The sequence below is a fragment of the Phoca vitulina genome, unplaced genomic scaffold (assembly GCF_004348235.1).
Source record: "Phoca vitulina isolate PV1807 unplaced genomic scaffold, GSC_HSeal_1.0 scaffold32, whole genome shotgun sequence".
NCBI lineage: Eukaryota > Metazoa > Chordata > Mammalia > Carnivora > Phocidae > Phoca > Phoca vitulina.
Window position 1 is genome coordinate 5,989,877 of NW_022589735.1, and position 22,021 is coordinate 6,011,897.

Here is a 22,021-nt window from a genome sequence, read left to right on the forward strand (position 1 = left end):
ACTTGGGATCTCCTTGCCCAGCATTTTTATCTGCTTGACCTATTGAAGTGGCTTTGCACCTTCTACATTCATGAGGAGTTTGAGGAGTTAACGGTATTCTTAAACATGATGGAAACTGCTGTTAAAAGGGAGGCTGTAGATTTATCAAACTGGAGAGGTTTTGTATAAAAATAGGAAGATACTTTAAGCACCCAGTTAGCTTTTGTGGGAGGAAAGGGTGCTATTAAAATGCTCTTCCAAGTTTTCTGATACCAGCTTATGAGACTCCGGTTTGCTTCAAAATAGGATGTGTGCTTGTGGAGTATTGGGTCTTTTCTCTCTGCGGGAGGAAGATGGAGCCCAGTGGTTATGTGGGTCTGTGGTGGCAGTTTACAGCCCATTCCCATATGCAGGCTGGCCTGTCCCTGCATCACTTGTGAGGTCCGAGGATTGGGGAGTTTACACTTAGAGGGAGATTAGCTCTTGTGGTTGGAAGGCCGGGCAGGGCCTAAGCCCCAATAGGGGACGTGAGGAAAGTAATCTTTGGCTTCTGTTGATTGAAAGTCTTGAGAACATGTGTCCCATGATAGAGAATAAACCCCAAGTTTTATGGCTGTGGGTAAGAAAAGGAGAGTGTCAAGCTCTATTACTGAAACAGCTTATTCCTTAGGGTCAAGCTTTGAAAAATTTCGAAACCCAGTAAAAAGTATCTTTATTCTCACATTAAAAAAGTTTTTGTTTGATGATGCATTAACAATACAAAAATATTTTGAACACTACAATAGTCCTTTTCTTTCAAGACTTCTTGCAACACTACACTAGAATATATGTTCTTTGGATTCTGAGAAGCCAGTGGCTAAAGTAGGAACTAAAGGCTTTTGTTGAGGGATGTACGGGTATAGGAACAGCCCTTTTTCTTTGGATTCAGGCTATGTACAGTGAGGAAGAGGGCAAAAAAAAAAAATTAAAAGTTTGTTTTTTTTTTAAGGCTCAGGGTTGAAGCTTGGCTCAGAAATGGGTTAAAGTAGGCTGTGGTGAAAACCCACTGACTACCACTAGAGGTTGTCTGGGCTCCTTGCTTTGATGGTGATGGTCCTTTCTGCAGCCCCATCGGGAAACTGAAGCTGGCCTGTTTCGTGCTGAAAGGTAGGCACTGGCTGTCATGAGGTTTGCCCTCAACTGCTCATGAGCCGCCTAGACTGACCTGGGTAAGCAGAAAATGGAGCTGTGACAGAGGCTCTCGGGGTAGGGAGGGATGCACACCGGGTTTGGGGCCATAATTTCTTTTGGCTGTTGAGTTCAGCCATTAGAGACAGGCTTGGGACCTTGGTCATCAGAGCTTCTGGGGAGGTTGAGTTTCTCTTGGAAACATTTCCAAGTAATTTGAACCAGAGCCAGGTACGTCTCACTGCCCATACTTGCCTGATAAGGTAGTGTCCGGTCATTCCTGTTGCCTAGGGTGATAGGCTTAGATTTAACCCGTTCCATTCCCTCCTCGTCTTGCAAGCTCTTGAGAACATGGCAAGAGGCTTCCTTCTGGTCCAGCTTATGAATAATTACTCCTTTTCTGTCAACAGGGCTTCTCCGGGCCTTTCTGAGAGAAGCATTGTCCTCTTGAGCATGTGGTTGTGACCATGCTGAGGTGTTGTTTCATAAACCAGCTCATTCTTGGTCCATGAAGTGTCTGGTATGGGGAGGGTGTGGCAGTGGTGGGACTGGGGAGGTGTAGGGTACGGAAAGTAGCTGGGCTCAATCCCGCCCATCTATGACCTATAGCAGAAAAGCAGAGGAGGCGGCGGGGGGCATCTGGCCAGCAAGACAGGTGGTAAAAGGAATAGATGCAGGCTGCTGTAGGCACAAGGGATGCCCTTAATCAGACGACACACCACCAATCTGATTCCCACCACTTGGAGCAGTTGGAATTGATGGCCCCAGGTTCAGGCAGAAGTTGTGCAGCCTCGGAAGTCTCCTGGGCCTGGTCCCTGAGAGGGAGGTAACAGGGCCCCTGGCCAGTTTCCATGTGATTTGGGGCTCTGTCGCTTCCTCTCAGAGGATGGGTCCCTGGAGGCGGCCAGGTGTCCTGTGCATGCTAGGCTGCCTGTCTCTGAGATTCCTGTCGTTGCACCTGTGTACTCTGCAGGGCGCCGGGGGGGGCCTGGGGGGGTCCAGGGGGCTGGGAGGCTGAGAGCGGCTGAGAGCCCTGGTGATGTAGGCGCCGGCTCCGCAGGACTAGCAAGCAGTTCTGTGGGGAGGTGGGGCAGCAGGAGGTATGAGGGCGAGTCCTGGGGGGCTGGGGACCCGGGGCAGCCTAGAGCACTGTCATCGGAAGGAACGGGGCTGGGGCAGCGGCCTTCTCCGGGTAAGTACCGAATGCATTTCTTTTTCCTCCTAGGAATAGTGAAGAGAGTTATCTGTAAACAGAGGGTGAATTCACAGTCATACACCACAACCAGAAAATGCTGTCCTTGCACAGGCCTACTGACCTCTTGTCCCCTGTCCCCAGGACTTGGGTGATGTGCCTGTGCCTTCAAACCTAGCATTGCAGTTCTGCTGGGCCTGGCCCAGACCTGGAACAGGTGTAGTTCCCAGCACAGCCACAGGGTGGCACAGGAACCTCTTGCAGGCTGGCTGTGGGGAGCCATCTCCTGGTTTGGGCCGTGAAGCTTCTGCTTCACGTGTTTGTGGATTCTTGGGTGGTGCTCGGGCAGAATAATACAAATGCGCCCAACGTGTGTATATACACACACGCTGATGTACTGCCCAAGTTCCTCTTTGCCCTTGGAGAGGGAGCATGGTGGACACTGAGGGACTGGACGGTATTCCTTAGAGTCTGTGAACTTACTGCCTGAGGTAGACTCAGCCTTACCAGACCTAGCCTCAACCTCAACCAGGCAAACTTTAGCCACCTGGTAGGTGTACCTTCTTTTCACATACACACTTCTCTGTTGTATAGGGAAACACATGGGTTTAGTGCCACAGAGCCTAAGTACGGCCCTTTTGCTAGGATGGCCCAGGGATACCCCCTCTTCCTCTCTCCCTACCTCTGCAGTCCCTGGTCTCAGGTAGAAGATGAGGTACATGACCATTTGGCGTCCAGGCGGTCCTCTACTACAGTCACTTTGGGTTTTTTTGGTCTTTTTTTTTAGATTTAAGCGTTCAGGATAACACAGGCAGGGATCCTAACTTGAAGTGAGGGAATTGGTGGACCATGGTGAGTTCTAGGCCTGGTAGCCAGGGGCTCAGGCCACTGAATGGGGTACATGAGATTGGCCTGCTGAGGATCTGCTAACCTTAGTCAGCATCAGGTCCTCATTAACAGAGGACCCTAGGCACCAGGGGCCAGAACTACCTTCTTGAGTCTGCTTTTCTAGAACATTCTCCATTCTTAGGAGACATGGGTTCCCTAATCTGTGGGTATGCTATGGGACTGGGGGACCAAAGGAGGGCTACAGGCCCAGCAGAACATGTGCAGAGTCAGGGAAGCAGCTTGAAGCAAAGGGAGGATGGTGGTGGGGACAAACCCACCTGCACGGACCACACCAATCCGTCTGCTGGTTGAGGCCAAAGCGAGCACGGCATTTCTTAGGCGAGCCAGGGTCTGCTCACAGCCATGCCAGAGGGGCAGAGCAGGGCAGAGGGCGAGCAGGCAGGCAGCAGGGCAGAGCAGGGCCCAGAAAGAAGAGGTAACATCAGTGTCAGCCAGTCACAGATACCCCATAGGCCCAATAGGCAGCGGGCCTCTCCATGGCACAGCCAGCCCCAGTGGGAGCCCCAGGACCCAGAGCCAAGTTCTTAGGAAAGGTGGGCACCTAGCTAGGCAGGAGACGCAGTGGGAAGAATGGTGGAGGGAGGGAGGGAGGGGATCCTGGCACGTTAGCTCCTCTCTCTGGCTGCAGCGTGGGAGCTGCGGGAGAGGAGCCCAAGGGAGACTCACAGGGATCCAGCCTCTACTGCCTCAGGGCTGCCCACCCCCCACATCTCCCTGCCCACGTTATCCAGTTTTTCTTCCTTTTTGCCAGTGCTCAATCTACCTAACCCATAACCCCCTCATGCTGTAGCTTAAATCAGATGGACAGCAAAGCCCACACTTCAGCCTCAGAAAAGGGCGAGGATTCTACCCCACCTCAGTCCTAGCCTCGAGCTCCCCTGTGTGGGGGCAGCACAGCTGAGATAGTCATGGATGTGGGGTCTGAATTACCAGACTCGGGGCAAGAATTCACCCACAGGAGGGAGACTTGAAGCAGAGCGTGGCTACCTTGGGTCCTCCATACAGAGCACTTTGCACTGCCTAAATAAACAGGGCTTGGGGGTGGGGGGGTGACCGAGAAATGGCCAGGCACCAACCAGCCGGCTGTGTGACTTCAGGGCCTAGGCACAGCTGCACCTCCGTCCCCACAGCCCGCATGCCCATCTCAGCAGAACCACAGGCTCGGTTTCTCTGGCAGAGGCTAGCTGGGAGCAGGGCTGGCAGAGGTGGGAGGGTGCAGTGGGTCAACACACCAGTGTTACACTGTTAAAGGGGCTTCGTGTAGTTGTTCCTCACGTGGGCATTTGACTTGTGAGAAGTGGGCCTTGTTTCCAGAGGGCCCAAGGCCTGAAGGTCTGTGGCTGAGTTCTGCCCCTCCCTCAGGGCCAGAGCAGGGTGCTCATGAAATGCAGGCTTGGAGAGCAGTCTCCGCTACTCACCTGTGTTGGATTCCTGGTGCTTTTCCCGTGACCGCCTTTTCTTCTTCCCCTGCAGGGAACAGAGGGAGGGATTCTGCTCAGATCTGGGAAGTGGTCCCTCGATAATTCCAGTGAGTGTGTGGCTGGGAGACCTGCAGCCTAGCCTGGCTGTTGCTGAGATTCTGGGTACACAGTTCCCTCCTCCCCAGGAGGCCTGGCGTTTCTTGATGGCAGTTTTTGCCGGGATAGCATGGGGCAGTTAGAGGCTTCTCCTCCCTTTCCCATGCGGGTCTCCCTTCTGAATGGAGGCGATGACTTACAAGGCCCCTTACTCCCCTTCTGCCTATATGGCCAAATACCAGGCAATAGCCCTGTCGGGGGAGTGCATCCCAGGTGGAAAAGAGGACATGGGCCTGTCTTCAAGGGGCAGCTTCCCTTGCTTAGCTCTCTTCAGACTAGCCACGTGAGGCCTTGGGCCCTTGCACTCCACCACCTGCCCTCCTCGTCTCTGCCTTCAGGACAGTGGTCTGGCTTTCCCTGTGGAGACTGTGGCCTGGGGCATGGCATCTTGAAGGTTCCCCTCCCCGTCCCTACTGTGTGTCACTGGCCACTCACATAATTGTCCCGCGCTGACCAGCCTGGATAGAGCTGCATGTGCAGCTGCCTCTCCTTTCGGGCCAGCTCATAATACTTCGCTTGCTCTTCCCGAGACAGCGCGTGCCACTGCAGTGGGGAAGAAGGGGTAGGTGGGGTGCACCAAGGAATCAACAAGGCAGCACCAGGGTGAAGGTGGTCAGGGCCCACTCCCGCCAGCCCACCTGCCTGTGGCCTCACCCTTCGGCCTAGAATCTGGTTGATGGCAGCGCTCTCCTTGAGTGTGCACTCTGCGATGACCTTGGCTCTCATCTCCTTCATGTATAGCATGAAGGCGTTGAGGGGCTTCTTGATGGTTGGCTTCTTGGCCTCCTTCTCCACCTTGGATTCTGCCTGCGTCTTCCTGAGGGGTATATGTCCAGATCACTCAGGAGCCCCCCAGTGTCCACCTAACGCGACTGCCTTTTTCTAGTGTGTGTCCAGTGTGTGTGTAAATGCATGGTAACGAAGGTTTTGTAAATGGTATCTTTCCCAGCTGCTCCAAAATGGATGATCAGAGCTACGTAACTCTTCCTTGCAGGAATACTGCAGCTAAGAGAAGCATGTTTAAGGACTTCTCAGCCCCTCCCCTGTTGGCTCAAACCAAATCTCTGTTCCCCACCCCATCCGTCCCCTCCTCCTTCTAAGGATCAAAAAACACTGGTTGGGGGAGGTGGGGGCGGAGTGCTGGCTGGCTCACTTGGAGGAATCTAGCACTCTTGATGTCGGGGTCGTGAGTTCGAGCCCCACATTGGGTGAAGAGATTGCTTACGTAAAAAACAAAACAAAACAAAACAAAAACTAACAAAAAAACCCCGAACAAAACACTGGTCAGTCAGTGGCGAGAACCACAAGATGGCTCAGCCAGAGGCCGCCCCTGGCAGCCCCTGGAGCTTCTAGGTGGCAGGTGTAGAGCCTGATGGGAGGATTGTGTCCGGCTGATGAACAGATGGGACCCTGAGGTCTGCCCCCTCCACATTGGGTGCCTTCTCACTCACAGGCTGCGGTCATACGGCTGCAGCTCCTGCTTCGCTGAGGGAGGTACGATGGCCGGGTGCGGGATGGCCGCGGGGTGACCAGGCACACCAGAGCCTAGCATCAGGGGCGGGTGGGTGAACCTAAAGGTAGAAGGAGAGTTAACACTGAGCCAGGAATGTATGGGCCAGACCTTGGACACCTGGCGGCCCCTGCACAGTACACGAGGACAGGGGCACACGCCACCCCCACGGGCTTGCACACAAGCACACAGCTACACACAAACACCTGCTCCCAACACATCACACAGACACACTGCACAAACCCGCATACGTGTCATTCAGGTGGCTGTGAAGTGAGTCCTAAATAGCTTTGCAACCTGTCCCCTTACCTTATGCTAAACCAGCTCAACCTCCTGAGCCTGTGGCTGCCCTGTTGAGTCTCCTTCCTCTCCTGCTTGAACCCTCCAGGCCTCTCTCCACACAACACCCAGAGTGACCTTTGTAAGCGCCCGAGTGCTCTTGGCCACCCCTGCTGAAATTCCCTCACAGCCCACCGAATAAAACCCAGGATCCTCCATGGGACCTGCCCCGCTGACACTATCCGCCCCATCCTTTCCCGTTTTCCATCACTTCACACCACCAGCCATCCCCGACCAGTGCTGTTCCCCTTGGCCGCTTTACTCAGGACATGTGACTCTTCGTGAAGTTCTCCCTGCCCATGGCCCTGTTCGTGCTCTGTCCGTACCCCCCGCCCTGGGCTGTGAACTCCAGCAGGGCTGGACATGTCTGCTGAGTTCTTGTTCCATCCCTGGCTTGGCTCTGTCACTGAGGGGGTGAGTGAAGTGGAGGGACACACATACACACACCTGTCACTTCGCTTTTCTGCTCTTCTGGGGAAACCACCGTAAGGGCCCGAGGTTGGAGACACATGGAAAAGGTGGTGCCTCGGCGCGGGCAGAGCTCATGGAATGCCCAGGAGAGCGTGCCTGACCTGCCCTTCAGCAGGGAGGCACAAAGGGGTGAGTGCACGCACACGTGCACTTGGGCGGGCTCACGCACGCACAGAGGCAGGAGCAAGAGCGCACACGTGCGTGCACTGTCCCTGGCTGCCCCAGGGCGCTTGGCTGCACGGTATGGCCCGGCCTCAGGCCTCTTGCTCTCCCACTGGCTTCATTCTCAGGCACAGCGCAGCAGGGGGCTGCAGAAGGACGGACGGACGGCTGGACAGACAACTAGCACAGGGCAAGCACTGGCCTGGGCATGGCCTCGTGTGGGCACTGAAGCCTGGGCAACAGGAAGCAGGAGCCTGGCTGCAGGGTTCGGGACTCACCTGGGGTAGGGGGCGCCAGGGGCTGCAGTGGGGGCAGGGAAGTGCTGTCTATATCCGCAGGAAGGGGACAAGGGGTAGAGAGGAGGGCTGGGCCTGTGGTTGGGAGAGACAGCTGTTAGCAATCTGGCTACCGGCCAGATGTGGGGCAGGACCTCCCCACCAGGTGCAGGGGATCGGCCTCTGTAGGACTCTCCAGCGTGTGTACTTGGCATCTGCCACCAGGGGGCACGCCGTGCTGCTCTTTGCTCCACAGACTGGTCCTGGCGCTTAAGGGGCAGAAATGGCAGCATCCTCCTAGGACCCAGCTTAGGAAGCTCCCCCCACCCCCACCCCAGCTCACCTCCAGCCTTATTTCTTGGTCAATACAGGGTTGACATCTGCCTTAGGGCTTCTGCATCCACTGTTAAAACGCCTGGATTATTTTCCCCCTTTCGATTCCTGGCCTGCCTTCAGGCCCTGCTTGGCTAAATGACCTTTTCTCCTGAAAGCCCTTGAAATCCCAAGCTGGATGAGGCAGCCCTCTGGGCTCTTACAGTCCCCACTGAAAGCACTAACACGGCCCTGTCGCTGTCGGGCCTCTGGCGGATCGGGCCCCGAGAGGGCAGGGGCCTGAGGGTCTGCCCGCGTCAGCAGTGCCGCTCTGGTGTCCAGAACCCCGCCTGGCCAGCTCCAATCCTGGGGGTGTTCCTAGGCGGAGTCCTGATTGGTATTCAGAGTGGGGCAGTGTCCGAGGAGAATCAGGAAATGGAGTGAGCTGAACACCGATAAAGAGCACGTGGAAAAGGGCAGGCAGGTCTCAGGGTGGACCTCTGGCCTTCCCTTTCTTCCTGGGAAACCATGCTTTCCTGCTGTTGGGCGACTGCCCCAGCCCAGGGACGCCGCAGACCTGTCCACATCACACTGTGGGTCACGAGCAGAGGGCCAAGCAGCCTGCCGAGGCCCGGCTCCGGCGGAAGACGGGCCCTGTGGCCCCCAGTCGGGCCTGCTGACTTAAGGTTCAGGCTGGCTTGGGCTGGCGCAGTGTTCACAGACTCTAAGGCTCTCTCAGCAGCTGGCCAGGGCCTGGGCTTGGCGCCAGAAGGGGCACAGGAGAACTCTGCTCCTCAGGGAGCTCAGCCAACGGACCAGTCGGCAGGAGGCACTGACGGGACTAGGAAGTAGCCCCTTGCCCACCACGTGGCTCAGAGGCAAAAGCCTGTCTCGTGGCCATTCATGTTGTCCCCTCCCTGTCCAGGCAGGTCTCCCTTTCCTTCCTTACCTACTCTTATAACCTGGGCAGCTCGCCGTGCCCCCCACCCCACGCCACTCGAGGCCCCCAGACATGGAGGCCGAGTTCACGTGCGGCAGGACTGAGACCAGGAGTCAAGGGGAGTGCAGTGGGCCACCTGGGGAACGGACAGAGCTGCTGGACGGCCCCCAGTTCTGACACAGGGCTGGCAGCAGAGTGCTGGCAGAGCAGGGTGGAGGAGGAAGAGGACACGGCAAGTATGGGTCTCACCAGCGCGAGGCGCCCCCTTCCCGCCGGGCCCACACTCACCAGCTCACAGTGTGGGGGAGTTGTCCCATGCTGCCTGAGGTCAGAGAGTAGAAGCCAGAGAGGTCAGGGGTCTGCAGAGGCCTGTGAACTCCTACAGGGGAGAGGGGCCGAGGGAGTGAGCTAGCCGGACCTGGGACTGCACCCTAGAGCCTCCTGTGGGGCCTCTAAGACCCTCCCTCCGTCTGCTGGAGGACCAGACATACCGGTTTGTTCGGGACTATGCCAGTGTGATGACAGGGCCCCATTTCCAGGGCAGAGAGGCTGGGTGACCAGCCTTAAGGACACTGGCTGGCCAGGGGAGAGGTGGAGCCACTGAGGGGTGGGCAGGCCAGGCCTCGCCGTGCCCTGGTCCACTGCTGGTCTTCACCTGGGGCCTCTCGGCTGGGGGCTCTGGCCTGGCTTTGTGTGCAGGACGCAGGCCCCCTGGCCTGGGCAGCCTGGGTTCCACCCACCCCCTCTGCCTCCCCAGGGTTGAGTCAGCACATTTCCCACAGCCGACAATGGCTGATTTCAGAATGACTTTCCCTGAGGCTGAGGTGAATCAGCCATCACAACCACCACTTTCCATTTTCTCACTGGGGGGAGGGAAAGGATACAAGTTTTATTGTCCTCAGCTTTACACAGATGCCTGCTCCCACATCCTGGCATTGGGAGGCCCCTCGGGATTAGGCTCCTACCTCAACCTGAAGCCCTCCAAGTCTGACCTGGCACAACCTGCCCTCAGGCTCCCCATCCACCTTTCTGGTGGTTTCTTTGGGCTTTGAGTTTGCCCAGCCCCAGGTTTTCCAGTTGTAAAAAGGGCCTAGCCCCTGGACTCAGAAGCTAGGGACTTGGCCCCCAGACTCTGGGGCTGCCAGGCCCCTCCCCTTCCCAGATCCATACCTTGTTTCTGGCTGATGTCGGCTGGTGCAGGTGTAGGGTGGGGGCTGCTGAAATGTTCATAGAGAGGAGAGAGTTGTGGGACGCTGTGGGCTGGCTGACTGGCCTTGTTGTGCTGAAAAATGAGGGGGGTGGTGTGAATGTGGGGAGACCCAAAGGAGGAAGGCCCAGGGCTGGGGGCATACATATAGACAGAGCCTCTTTTAGCTGTGCGGGTAGCCCAAATGTCAAAGGAAAGGGGGGGTGGTTAAAACCACAGGCCTCAGGGAGGGGGCACCACTCAAGCCATCCTATGTCCAGTGGCCCTGCCCACAGCCCCCCACGCTTTGCTCAGGCAGCCCTACCACCTAGAGAGCCTCTTGGTTTCTATACACTCAATCCCAGAGGCACATCTCCCCTGTCCAGGAAATTCTTTCTGCCTCTGGGTCTGAGACACTCCCTCCCCGCCCCCCACCCCTCGTCCCCTGGTTTCTCTGAGGCCCTGTGGCTTGTCTGAGGGGCTGCTCACGGCCTTCAGCCCCAGACATCAGGTAATGGTCTCAAGACCTGGCTTACCCCAGGACAGCCTGGAGTTTTCTTTCCTCTTCCTCCAGCCTCCAGACTCAGGGTTTGGAGTCTGACCCACTATTCCACCTCAGGCTTCACAGGATTTGTGGGGACAGGGAAGGCTCCCATCGCCCTTTAACTCAGAGCAGGTGGGCTAGGTGGGGCCAGGCTCCCTCCAGGGCCAGCCCACCCAGCCCCCACACTTCCTGTTTCCTCAGCAACACAGGACTCTTACTTTTCACACTAGTCACATGGATCTGTCATGAGATGACTCATGCTGGGAAGGGGGCTCCCCATGCGACCCAGCCACAGGGAGGTGCTGCTCGGGGCCAAGGCACAGCTCTGCATATCCCCAGCGCACCCCTGCACAAGCCGGGACCCTGGAAACATCATCTACCACTGAGGCTCAGCTTCACTTGGAAAGTTCAGCACAGATAAGTGACTTCTGACTCACGGCACAGAAGCAGCAGGACATCTTTGGAGCAGGACAGTAGTGAGAGGTTTTGGTCTGGGCTCCTTCCCAGGGTGCAATTTCCCACTGGGGGAATTCAGCCAGACTCCCTAACATCTCTGGGCTTCAGTTCCCTCTCTTGTGTAATGGAGTTTGTGATCCCTGCATCACCAGGTCCGGGGAAGCTTAGGGTGGCTCATGGTGAGGAGGCCTGGCACAGGACCCCTTGGGATTGGCTGTTTGGGGTCCAGCGAGGCGAGAGGGAAGGCCCGGTATGTGCTGCAACTCAGCCAAGGTGTGAGGCTTCCAGGTGGACACAGACTCACCCCCCCGGCCCGGCAGCGGCCCTGGCTGCCCTGTCCCCCACACTCCTGCCTCCAGGGGAGCTTGAGGCGGGGCTCCTGGCCGCGGCACCCTTCCCTCGGGGCGCCACCTCTGCAGCCCCCTGGCCGTCCATCGGCCCACCGGGCAGAGCCTCACATCCTCCTGTCCTCAGGCAGACGGGGTGGCGTCCCAGCAGGACCACAGCCCCTCGTGAGCCCCTCTAACTAGAGCCCTGTCTCGGTGTCCTGGGGCAGCCCACGGAGGGCTCTCCCCTGTGAACTTGAGGAGTCGTCGGCTGGCCCCGTGCAGACCCTGGTTCGAACGTGTGTGGCCTTCAAGAACGGACTACAGTCTCTTGTCAAACGGAGAGGGTCACAGGGTTGCTGTAAGGGCAAAGGCACACAGTACCCAAGAGCTCGATTCCTCAGGTGTTGCGCCATGAGGAAGGGACACGCAGGGAGCCCCTCACGTGCACAGTCCTTCCCTGGCCCTGAGGTGCTGGCCTCACGCGGGCCAGTTTTGGTCTGAATTTGCCAGAGGGCATCTGCCTGAGGATGGAAGACCCACGTGGCAGCCCACTGGCAACCTCAGCCCTGCAGGCTGAGGACGGGGCCATGGCGTCTCCAGGCCGTGGGTGCAGTGACTTTCCCGTTGCTGTTCTAAGACAAGGCTCTCGGAGCCAGCTGGGGGGCCCGTGCCACACTCAGGACCCGGACACGACTGTGACAGAGCCGGAGCGCGTGTGGGCACGGGGGCAGAACGGAGGCTCCTCAGGCTTGCCGGCAAGGGCTGGCGGGACAGGAAGGGGCCGCGGCAGCTACGGGGTGAGGACACCTGTGGAACCCTTCAGGACTGCGCGCCTGCCGCACGCCAGGCTCTGTGCCAAGCAGTCCGCGAGGCCAGCAGCGTTCCCACTAGGGTACCCACAGGCTGCCAGTTCTCCCCGCTGTAAATCCTCCCTCAGCCACCAGCTCGTGCCTCGTTGCGAAACGCAGCTGCGCCATCCCCATCCTGGGCTCCTGTTCTTAGTTCCCGTGCCGTCCCTTGCGCCATCGCTTCACCAGATGGCTCCTGTCAAGGTCCCCAGCGACTGCCACACTGCTGAACTCAATGCTCAGTCTTCCTTTTACCTGACCTCTCGGCAGGACTGGACACAACTCATTTCTCCCTCCTCCTTGAAACAGTTTCTTGGCTTGGCTTCCAGAATGCCACACAAACCTGATTTGCCTCCAAGCTCACAGGCCGCTCTCTGTCGGCCTGCTTCCTGCCTGCCCATCTTCCTGACCTGACCCAAGATGGGCCCTCGGCTTTCCATCTCCCCTCATTCCCAGAGTGCTCTCATCCAGGGTCACAGCTTTCCATGTCTTCATCTGATGACGGACATTCCGATCTCAGCCCCTACTTGCTCGAGGGAACTCCACTCCCCAAACGCCTACTCACCACGTCTACTTGGAAGTCTGAAATGCTCCCCAAACTCAGTACGTCCAAAGCAGAGCCTCTGGTTTTCTGCCCCAAATGCTGTTCTCCGTCTTCCTCAGTTAATGGCCACTCCCTCCTTCCAGTTGCTCAGATACCCTGGAGTAGTCCTTGACCCTCTCACATCCCGCCTCTGGTCTGTCAGTCACCTGTCACCCGGACGACTCCAGTGGCCTCCTGTCCCTCCACCAGTCCTCCATCCAGCAACCATGTAAATCAGATCACAGCTCTCCTGCCCAGAGCTGCCCGCGCCCTGAGAAAACCTCCAAAGCACTGTGTGGTCAGGCCGCACTCCCTCCCGCTCTTCCCTGCTCACGCCCAGCATTTCCACGTGTGCTTCAGCCTCCAGCTTCCTCCTCCAGCTGCTCTAGTGATCACTTTCAGGTGTGCCATGAGCTAAAGTGGGCAAGGGTGCTTAGGCTCTCTGACATTTATATTAACCTTTTCAGTACAGGATCCTGGGCCAGTTTGCCCCTTGAATAATGACGATGAGAAAAGTAGCCCTGATTACCTCACTGATCACAGATACAAAAATTCTGCCTTATCTTAGAATTTGGGGGAGCAGCAGCCGAGGGCCTGGGAAGCTTCCTGAAAGCCTCTGGGGCCTTTTTACCCTGATAGGTCCCCAGGAGAGTGGTAGCCAGACATCATCAGCCCTGCCCAGGCCTTGTGACAGGGCCACAGCCTCAGGGCCCATTCCCTCAAGAACCTGGGACCCTGGTGGAAGGCATTCCACCATTCGCCACCTAAGGGCACAAACGCCTGGAGCCCTGGCCCAGAATGGAAACCCTGTGGAATGGAAACCCTCCACAGGTCCCTCCGGCCTGGGGGCTTTTGAATGTAAGCCCCTGCTTCCGAGAAGGCCTTGCCATCTAAGCCCTGACTCTGGCTCTTGGGCCCCCAGACCTGTAAGCCTGGCTGGTGGAGTGGGACCCCTGGAAGGAAGTCTTAGGACCAGAGCCTGGGGTCCAAGGTGCCAGCTTCAGGAAGACAGTCTCAGAGTTCCACTCTGCCCAGGAAGGGGGTAGGGCAGGTCTGTTCCGAGGGAGGGAGAGGGTGGCCCCACAGCACATTTCTCAGCAAACCCCCGTGCCTGGGGAGGGCTAGCTTTGGCCAGGAAACCACAGAGGCCTCTCACCTGATGGAGGACCAGAGCTGACTGTGCTAGGCCAGGCTGGCTAAGCCTCACGGTGCGGCACAGCCAGGCCTAGGAAAACCCCGAATCCAGCTCAGCCTACAGCCTGTGGCCTGGGATGCATGTGTGGAACGGGTATTGAGGGGGTGGGAGGTAGGAGGTGTTGCCCGATGGGTCAGAGGGCTCTTCCTGTCCACCAGCCTTCCCTGGGAACTCGGGAAAAGCCTCTAATTAAACAGGAGTCTGCAGCAAAACCACAGGAGAGGTGCCAGGTGGGCAAGGGTGGAGCAAAGAGCCTGCCATTCGCTGGAGGCCTTGGGGTGGCCAGGGCTCCGGGGCAGGGCACTGAGGGCCTGGCCAGTCCTTCCCACGGTGATGCAGGCTGCCCCTCAGCCTCACTCCCCAGCCCCCTCCGTGTCTGCGCTGGTAGCCAGGGGGAACCGTCTGGCATAGGGCCCAGTGCCCCACGCCCCCCTCAGCCAGTGGAACGTCCCGCTCCACGGCCTCAGCACAAGGCTGTCCCAGGGCCAGGCCACCCAGACAACAAGGTGGGGTTGCCTGGGGCCTGGCATGTGTATGGGGAGCCCCGTGACCGGAGCTCCCCCCTCTCCTTCTGAAACTGACCGCCCAGCCTCCAGGGGAAGGGGTCAGGCCTGGGCTGGCCATCCCCACCAGGCCGAGTATCTCGACGCACAACCTCACCTGTCTTACCTGAAGGCAGGGTGCCAAGCACAGAGCTGCGCTCCCAGTAAGTGTTCACAACAGGGTGGAATGACTACACAAAAGACTCAACAGCAGTCCATACTCCTTGGTCAGGACGCTCCCCGGCCCATTATCTGCCTCTGCCTGCATGCCCCCATCTCACACTCGCACGCACGCACACACACACACACAACGCAGCACTACACGACAGGTCTAGGACTCGGAGACCCTGGGGCTGGCAGGCCAGGTCCGCCACAGTCTCGACAGAAGTCATCCTTCCTGCTGGTGCATGGCTTTTACTGCTCGGCACCCCTCCGACTCAAAATCCACTGTCCCGAAAGTGGCCCCCATTTTTCTGGGACACTTTCACTAGCCCATGGCTGGAAATTCCTCACTGTGCTGCCCTAGCATCGCTCCTCTCGCTGAGGAGCCTGGAGCCAGGAGGGGGATCAAAAGGCAGGGCGGGACGGGAGGAGGTGGAAATCAGGGACTCCGGGGGGGCAGGTCTCCTCTGCTCATAGGTTGAGCTGGGGCCTGGCTGGGCTGCCCTCCCGCACCCCTCGCCCCCCTACTTCCTGCAGGCTCAGGTGAAAACTGAACACCGTCGGCATTTTCCCTGCAGACCGCAGCGGTCTGCTCACAGGCCGTGTGCACCCTGAGAGCCCTTGCCACCGCCGGCAGAGAAAACTCCCTCGCCTCTGACGGTTGACTCTGAAAACCCCCACATGCTTGAGCCCCACAACACTTTCCCAGCGAAGAAAGTTGCCGCTTCCTCTGGCCTCACGCGTGGGGGTGGGGAGTGCGTGAGGCCCTCCCAGGCCAGCCTCCCTGTGGCTGGGCGGGGGGGGGGGGGGGGGGGGGGGGTGTGCCAGGAGACGTGCCCCCCCCACTCCCCCCCCAGATCCTCCGTTGATCACCAGCGGCGGACCCTGTCCGTCAGCTCGTATCACTGAGCGTCTGGGTGCCAGGCCAAACAAATGTTTCGGGCTGAGAGAAAAGCATTTCCTAACAGTCAGCAGGCGGCTACCATGTGTGAGGCAGGGTTCTGAGTGCCCTCCGGAGGGTAACTCCTATGCTCCCCAACAACATGCATAAATATTCTCTCCCTCCGACAGAAGAGGAAACTGAGGCACGCAGAGGCTGTGCAGTGGGCCCGAGATCCCACAGGAGGTGCCAGGGGCCTGCGGTTGTCGCGCACGGACGCGGGGGCGCAGGGGAGGGGGCCGCAGCCCACCCGGTGTCCTTCTCCAGACGCTGGTTCAGCTATCCGAGCCACTGCTTCCCTGACCCCAACAATGCTTCGGCGGGCTCCAGTGCCGCAGGGATTGGGGTTCAGGCCACACCACCTGCCTGCCAGCCTGCCTGCCAGGGGGCACCGAGAGCCCCCCTGATGGCGGGAGCTGGACCTGCCAAGGCCTCGGCACATGGGCACCCCACTCATCCTGGCACGGCCACGCAGGCCTGCCCCTCGCCCGCCCAGGTGCCTAGCTCTTCTCTGCCTTGGTGCCTCTGCCCGCCCCCTCCTCCGTCCCCTCATCATTTCCCACGTTTCCTCCTGCTCTCTGCACACCTCGCCCCTTCTCATTCAGACCTCAGTCTAAGGGTCACTTCCTCGGAAAGCACCGTGACCTGGCTGCAGTCCCCCAGCCTCGCAGGCAGAAGTGCCCAGCGGGTGCAGAGGTCGGCCTGGGGCTCCGGAGGGCAGAGCCGGCTTGTTAGTCATCTCCGCCTGTCCGGGTTCTGTCCTTGGCACGTCCACTAAGACTTGCGGAAGGAAAGGCCTCCAGAATCCCTGGTGCCCCAGAACCTCCGCACGCCCCACCCCCTCATCCGCTCCGCCGTGGAGCGGACTTCAGCCCCCCTTCTTCCCTATGCTCCTGGGCCGGAGCTGGAGACACGCCCGTGGGGATGAGCCCACAGGAGTGGCGGATCCACACCTCGAGCCTCGTGTTCCTTCCAGGGCAGCGGGGGCTGCTGGTGCAGTTACCGTTCTCTTCTGGGGGTGCACAGAGGGGTGGTGAGTACTGTGGGGGCCACATGTGACTGCCCATTCAAGAAAGGCATTCTTCCCATTTTACAGATGAGACGTGTGAGGCTCTGAGGTTGAGAAGATTTCCTGTTAGCCATGCAGCCAGGTCCTCTCTCAGGTCCGTGCTGGGGCCCCTTGATGGGCTCTCGGGGTCTTTGGTGATGCCAGACGGCCACACCGTCTCCCCTCCTCTCCTCTCCAGCCACAGGGGGCTGCTCGGCCCTGCCTCGAGAACTCTCCTCCGACTTGGCTTGGCCAATGTCCATCCATCTCGCAGGCCTCATCATAAATGAGACTTCCCCCTGGAAGCCCTTCCTCCCCTCCCCGTGTGAGCAGGGGTCCCCTGCTATGGTCCCCCGACCGCAGCACTGACCCTACTGTGCCGAGGTGTCTGTTCACTGGTCTGTCTTCACTGCTTCCCCGAGATCGGAGATTGTACCCTGCACTGTTTGTTACCCCAGTTAAAGCTGGGCCCTCAAGGCTGGGTCTCTAGCGGGGGGTGGGGGGGTGGGGAGGGTCCCAGCACGAGCCAGTGTTTAGGGAGGATGTGGCAGCACTGGACAGAGCACCCAGGCTGGAGCTGGGCACAAGGTCACAGCAGTACTCGGGAGGCCAGAAAGAGTTGGGGCCACTGCTTGGAGTCAGGGACCTCCTGCCTGACATCGGAGACCCCACGCCTCCTCCTACCCACCCCCCCATCTCTTCCTGCCTGCAATACTTCGGCAATCAGGATAACCAGAAAGTTGAAGCCAGGGCTGCTGCTAGTTCATATGGAGCCTTTGTGCTCATTAGAAAAAGTACATCTTCCTGTGGACAGATACCTGGGCCCATGTGAGGGCACATGGCTCGGGGTGCATGAGTATAGGCTGGGCCTCAGCTCCTTGGCCCAGCTCCCCTGCAAAACCCCACACACTGGCCATGCTCAGAAGTCCCCTCCACTTCTAACTTCTCTTCCCCGCCCTGCCAAAAGCCATGCTCCATCCAGGGCCTGGCCCCGAGCATCCACTCTGGCCTTGATCAGTTCCTCCTGGCTCCTCTCTCACCTCTAGGGCCCACCAGGTAGTCCCACAGCTCCCCCAGACCTGTGTCTGGAGCTGGGACCCACTGTCACCAGTGGTTGCTTAAGTGCCAAGGGATCTGGCCAGTTGCCGAGTGGGAAGCTCCCCCAAGGCCTGGGACACTGAGGGTCAGTTTCCGAGAAGAAAGCAAGCCCCCCAGACCTTCCAAATGGGACTTGCCTGCATATCAGCTGGGCCTCGATTTGTGGGTCCCAGCAGACCCTACCTCTGCAGACAGACCCTGGCAGGGCTCGTGCCATTTTATCCCCAGCCCCCACTCGGGGCTCTGCTGCCCAGGACATGGTGCTCTCCGGAGGACAGCCCGAAAGCTCCCCGCCCACAGCATGCCGGACGCCTTGTGCCAGACACCCACCGCAGAGCACAGAGCCGTGGCCGTGTGGCTGGCCGAGCTGGAGGACTGGGGGATGGCTGGGCCACACCCTTGGGGACCGGGAGGCTTCGGTCCCACCTGCCAGCAGAGTACTGTTGCCATGGCTGCACAGAGCCCTGCCAGGTGCGTGTGGCCAGTCTACCAGCTGCCTGGCCTCAACATCAGATAACAGGGCCCTGCCACGGCAGAGGTGAGGACCAGAGTCCCTGCATGAGGCCTTGGCAAACCACAGGCCTGCTCTAGACCCAGCCTGGCCCCGAGGCACCCTCCGAGCTAGCTGAACCTCACTGAGCTGAGTGGCCTGGCCCACAGCCTCCAGTGGTTTCTGTGCATTCGTTTACTTGTGTTTTCCTTCCTCCTCTTTGAGGTGAACGCCCCTCAGGACAGGATGTTTTTAGAGGAAAATAGAAGCTTCCGGGAGCTGCTGCAGCTGAGCTGCTCGTTGATTGATGCTACCGACACACGGTGTGGGGACCGAGCAGCGGCCCCGCCCTCCCCGCCCAGGCAGCCCCTCGGCCCGCTCCTCTCCCGTGCCTGGCTGTTCGGGAGCCCGCCACGGGGCCGAGCAGGCCAGCACGCCCTCGGAGCTCAGCCCACCTTTGGCAGGAGGGAGAGCACGGCTCTGCAGAGGGGGACCTGGGGAAGTTCAGAGATTTTGTTCCCCTGGGAGTAAAGCCAACAGGCTCTGTAGGAAAGGCAGGAAGGACAGAGCAGGGATGCGGAGTCAGAGACGGCAGCCCCCGCTAGGAACAGCCAGCGCCCCCAGCCAGCGCCCAGCAGAGCTCCACCCCTGCCAGCATCCGACCAGTCTTCCCTCGTCACTTTACGATGCGTGCGGACAGGGAAAGCGAAGCCCAGAGAGGCTCAACAACTTGCCCAAGGTCTCACGGCAAGTAGCGACAGATGCGGATTGGAATCCAGCCCTGTGGGGTTCCTGGCCAGAGATCGTCACCACTCAGGGGCAGACCTCACAGACCAGCTGGGAGCGGGGCCAGCATGGAGACCACACATGGGAAGCCAGGGGTTCCCAGGTTCCCCTTCCCTCACTCGGCGTCTCCCCACCCAGACCTCCCGCCCACCAGGGACCCGGGATCTCGGACGCTGCTGGTAACACCGTGCGGAGAAGCTTTCTGGCACTCACTGACGAGGCCTCTGACCCCCACCTAGCCCTACGTGAAGGCTGCCTTCACCCTGTCCTCATAGGAACTGACTCAGCTTCTCAGTCATCAGTGACTAAAGGAAACCTGGGAGGTCATCCCTCCCACAGGGTCTGGCCTGTGCTCACCCCTCCACATGGGACAAGGACTAAGGGCTGCTGCTGGCAAGAGCAGCGGCTCTCACCGAGGCCCGTCTAGAAGGGCAAGCATGCTGCCTACGAGGGAGAGCCCAGAGAGCCCAGGCAGCGCCTTGAAAGGCGGGGGGCTAATGGCACCTCCAGGGAAGGCGGGGGAGGAGACCCGGAGATCTCAGCACTGCGTTTCTGCCCCGATTAATGTGAGCCAGCTCCTGAGGAGCAAAGTCAGGACGGGGGTTTCTGGTCAGCTGTCTGCACCAGACCCAGGAGGACAGCCCTGCCCGGGGCCGTGGTCAGGAAGCTCCCCTGGGTCTCATCCTTGTAGCTCCTGCCACCCTTGGGGCCCTGCCCGGACGGAGCCCAGCAGTTTATGCCAAGGGAAACAAGGCACAGAGCCGAAAGGAGCTGCTGCGGGCTTCTCGGCTCTCAGCAAGCCCGTCAGGCCCAGCGTCCACGACGGAGCAGGGCAGGGCTGCCACAGGGGCCCTCGGAAGACGGAGCCCCCAGTGAGGTGGAGTTAGGGGGTTCCGAAAACCACACCAGACAGCTCTTACAGATACTCACCAAGGTGTAACAGTGTAAAAATACATGGGAGAGGGGGAAATACCAAACTCCTGGGGGGGGGGGGGGAGGAGGGCAGAGGGAGGGGGTAGAGGGAGCCAAGGGGACCCAGCTAGGGCTATAAAACCTGTTTTTTTTTTCCCCCCTAAGAAGGAGTGGATAGGTATGTTTGTCTAAGAGGCAAGGAAGCATGGTGGTAAGAGCAGGAAACACAGAAGCCTGGGTTCGGATCACTCCTCCAGCACTTGGAAGGTGCAGGTCTCCCCAAGCCTTGGGCTCCTCATCTGTATAACGGTCCTATCTCATGGGGTTGATGTTGGGATTAAATTAATGAAGAACAAAATAAAAGAAAGAAAAAAGACAAAAGCAAGCACATCCCAGGCTTTTCAGGAAAGCCAGACTTTGTGCCAGGCTGGGTCCACTGGCTCTTGATTTCCTTTGGACTCTTGCCTGATTGCTATCAGGCCAGACCGCCGAGCTCCTGACTGGCCTTCAGTGACCAGAGCTGGGGGTACAAGACCAAATTGCTCTTGAAATGCCCCAGCAGGATGTGCCCATGGTGGGGCGGGAGGCCACACTAACAGACAGGACATACCCATGCCCAGGGACACCTCAGCATCCTTAGTCAGGCCATTCTCAGTGACTCAGAGCCTAGGACAACCTCCAGCCCAACCCCACATCACATGGAGGAAGGCACCTACTCCAGAGAGGCCCAACCCGGAGCACCAAGCTAAGCCAGGACCGGAGCCACAAAGAGCAAAGGGTCCAAGAACAAACAGTTTTTAAGTTATATCCTGCACACTTTCATCAGGCATCAGACCTGACCGATCTTAAATGTTATTTGGAAATACTTTCCAGGGCAACATTCATTCTGGAAACCTTGGGCTCCTGCTTCCAATCATGAAACACAACCCTTGTGGCCCTAACAACGCTGACTTGTCAGATGTCCAGGGAGGAAAGTATCCCGCCCTGACCCAGGCCCAGAGCCGTGAGGCCATGCCCAGGAGGGGCACTGAGGGCCAAGTGTGTCCTTGGGGCCAGAGAACCCAGCTGGACCCAGCTCACGAGCCCGAGAGGAGTGGGGGTACCACCCAGCGTTGAGGCTTGCGGTGCCCCTATCTCCCACATTTGAGAGAAAAGCGGCAGAGCACCGAGGAGCCCGGACCTTGGGGTAGAAGAGACCTAAGTCCAAGCCCTGACTCTTCCAGGTCCTGGCGCGTCCTTCACCTCTCTGAGCCTCAGCTTCCCCATCTGTGAAATGAGAGCAGCAACAGTCACCACTTTCTCAGCTTCCTGTAAGGGTCTCGGTACTGGGACTTAGATACCAGGCACGGGCCAGCACTTGGGAAGTTCTCGACACACACACCACTAAAGCTGCTGTCACTCCCTCAGCTACGGTTTGCTGAGCGCCTGCACCGCACCGTGCCCTCTGCAGGGACTGAGAGGCCAGCAGGGAGAGGACAGATGTGGCCCAGGCCCGGAGGTCTTCTCCAGCCCTTTCGGACCCAAACCACCATCCCCGGAACCCCGCCTCCACACGGCCATCAACCCCTGTGGCCTTGGCAATCGCAGCTTCGCCTGTCCCTGCACCCTGAGGACTATGGTCACCCCCAAGCCCCACCCATGGGGCTGCCCACCACAGCTGGGTGGCTCCCGCCTGCACACTGCGTCCAGCCAGCCGGCGCGCTGTGGGGCGGCTGCCGGAGCCCGGCACGCACGGAGCAGCCGCCCCGCCCGGGCCCCGGCTGTACCCAGCAGGGACCTCACTGCTGCCACCACGAAGCTCTCTGCAGGCTGTCTCTCAGCATCCCTGAGGGTCCACCCACCCTCTGCCCGCCTGGCCACTGGGCCAGCCACAGAGCCATCTGATTTGAATGAAACTTCAAACTTAATGACTTTCATGCTGGTTATTTAAAACGCAATGTAATTTTCTTAAACACCCTATTATTTCCTTTGATAGCTACAAAGCTTCCCCCAATCCCATAAGCATGTTTATTTTTAGGGAAAAGAGTGGTTTGCAGTTGGGTCACAGAGACCATAGAGAGAGGGAACCC

At 58.8% G+C, this 22,021-nt stretch overlaps 1 protein-coding gene across 4 annotated transcripts in view; it reads right to left on the reverse strand.

Moving 5' to 3' along the window:
- Positions 1-2,136: 2,136 nt before the first annotated feature.
- Positions 2,137-22,021, reverse strand: part of TCF7 (transcription factor 7) — a 31,198-nt gene continuing 11,313 nt past the window's right edge. Inside the window, exons 4-11 of one of the 4 annotated variants that reach the window (XM_032425282.1) lie at positions 10,004-10,115; positions 9,122-9,212; positions 7,585-7,677; positions 6,276-6,395; positions 5,479-5,641; positions 5,260-5,367; positions 4,666-4,714; positions 2,137-2,367 (exon numbers count right to left, since the gene is read on the reverse strand). In XM_032425282.1, coding sequence (XP_032281173.1) covers positions 2,288-2,367; positions 4,666-4,714; positions 5,260-5,367; positions 5,479-5,641; positions 6,276-6,395; positions 7,585-7,677; positions 9,122-9,212; positions 10,004-10,115 — 816 coding nt within the window. In that variant the 3' untranslated portion in view covers positions 2,137-2,287. Of the gene's footprint in view, positions 3,578-4,665; positions 4,715-5,259; positions 5,642-6,275; positions 6,396-7,584; positions 7,678-9,121; positions 9,213-10,003; positions 10,116-22,021 lie in introns of all 4 variants that reach the window. The other 3 variants (XM_032425281.1, XM_032425280.1, XM_032425279.1) reach the window with 3 other exon arrangements.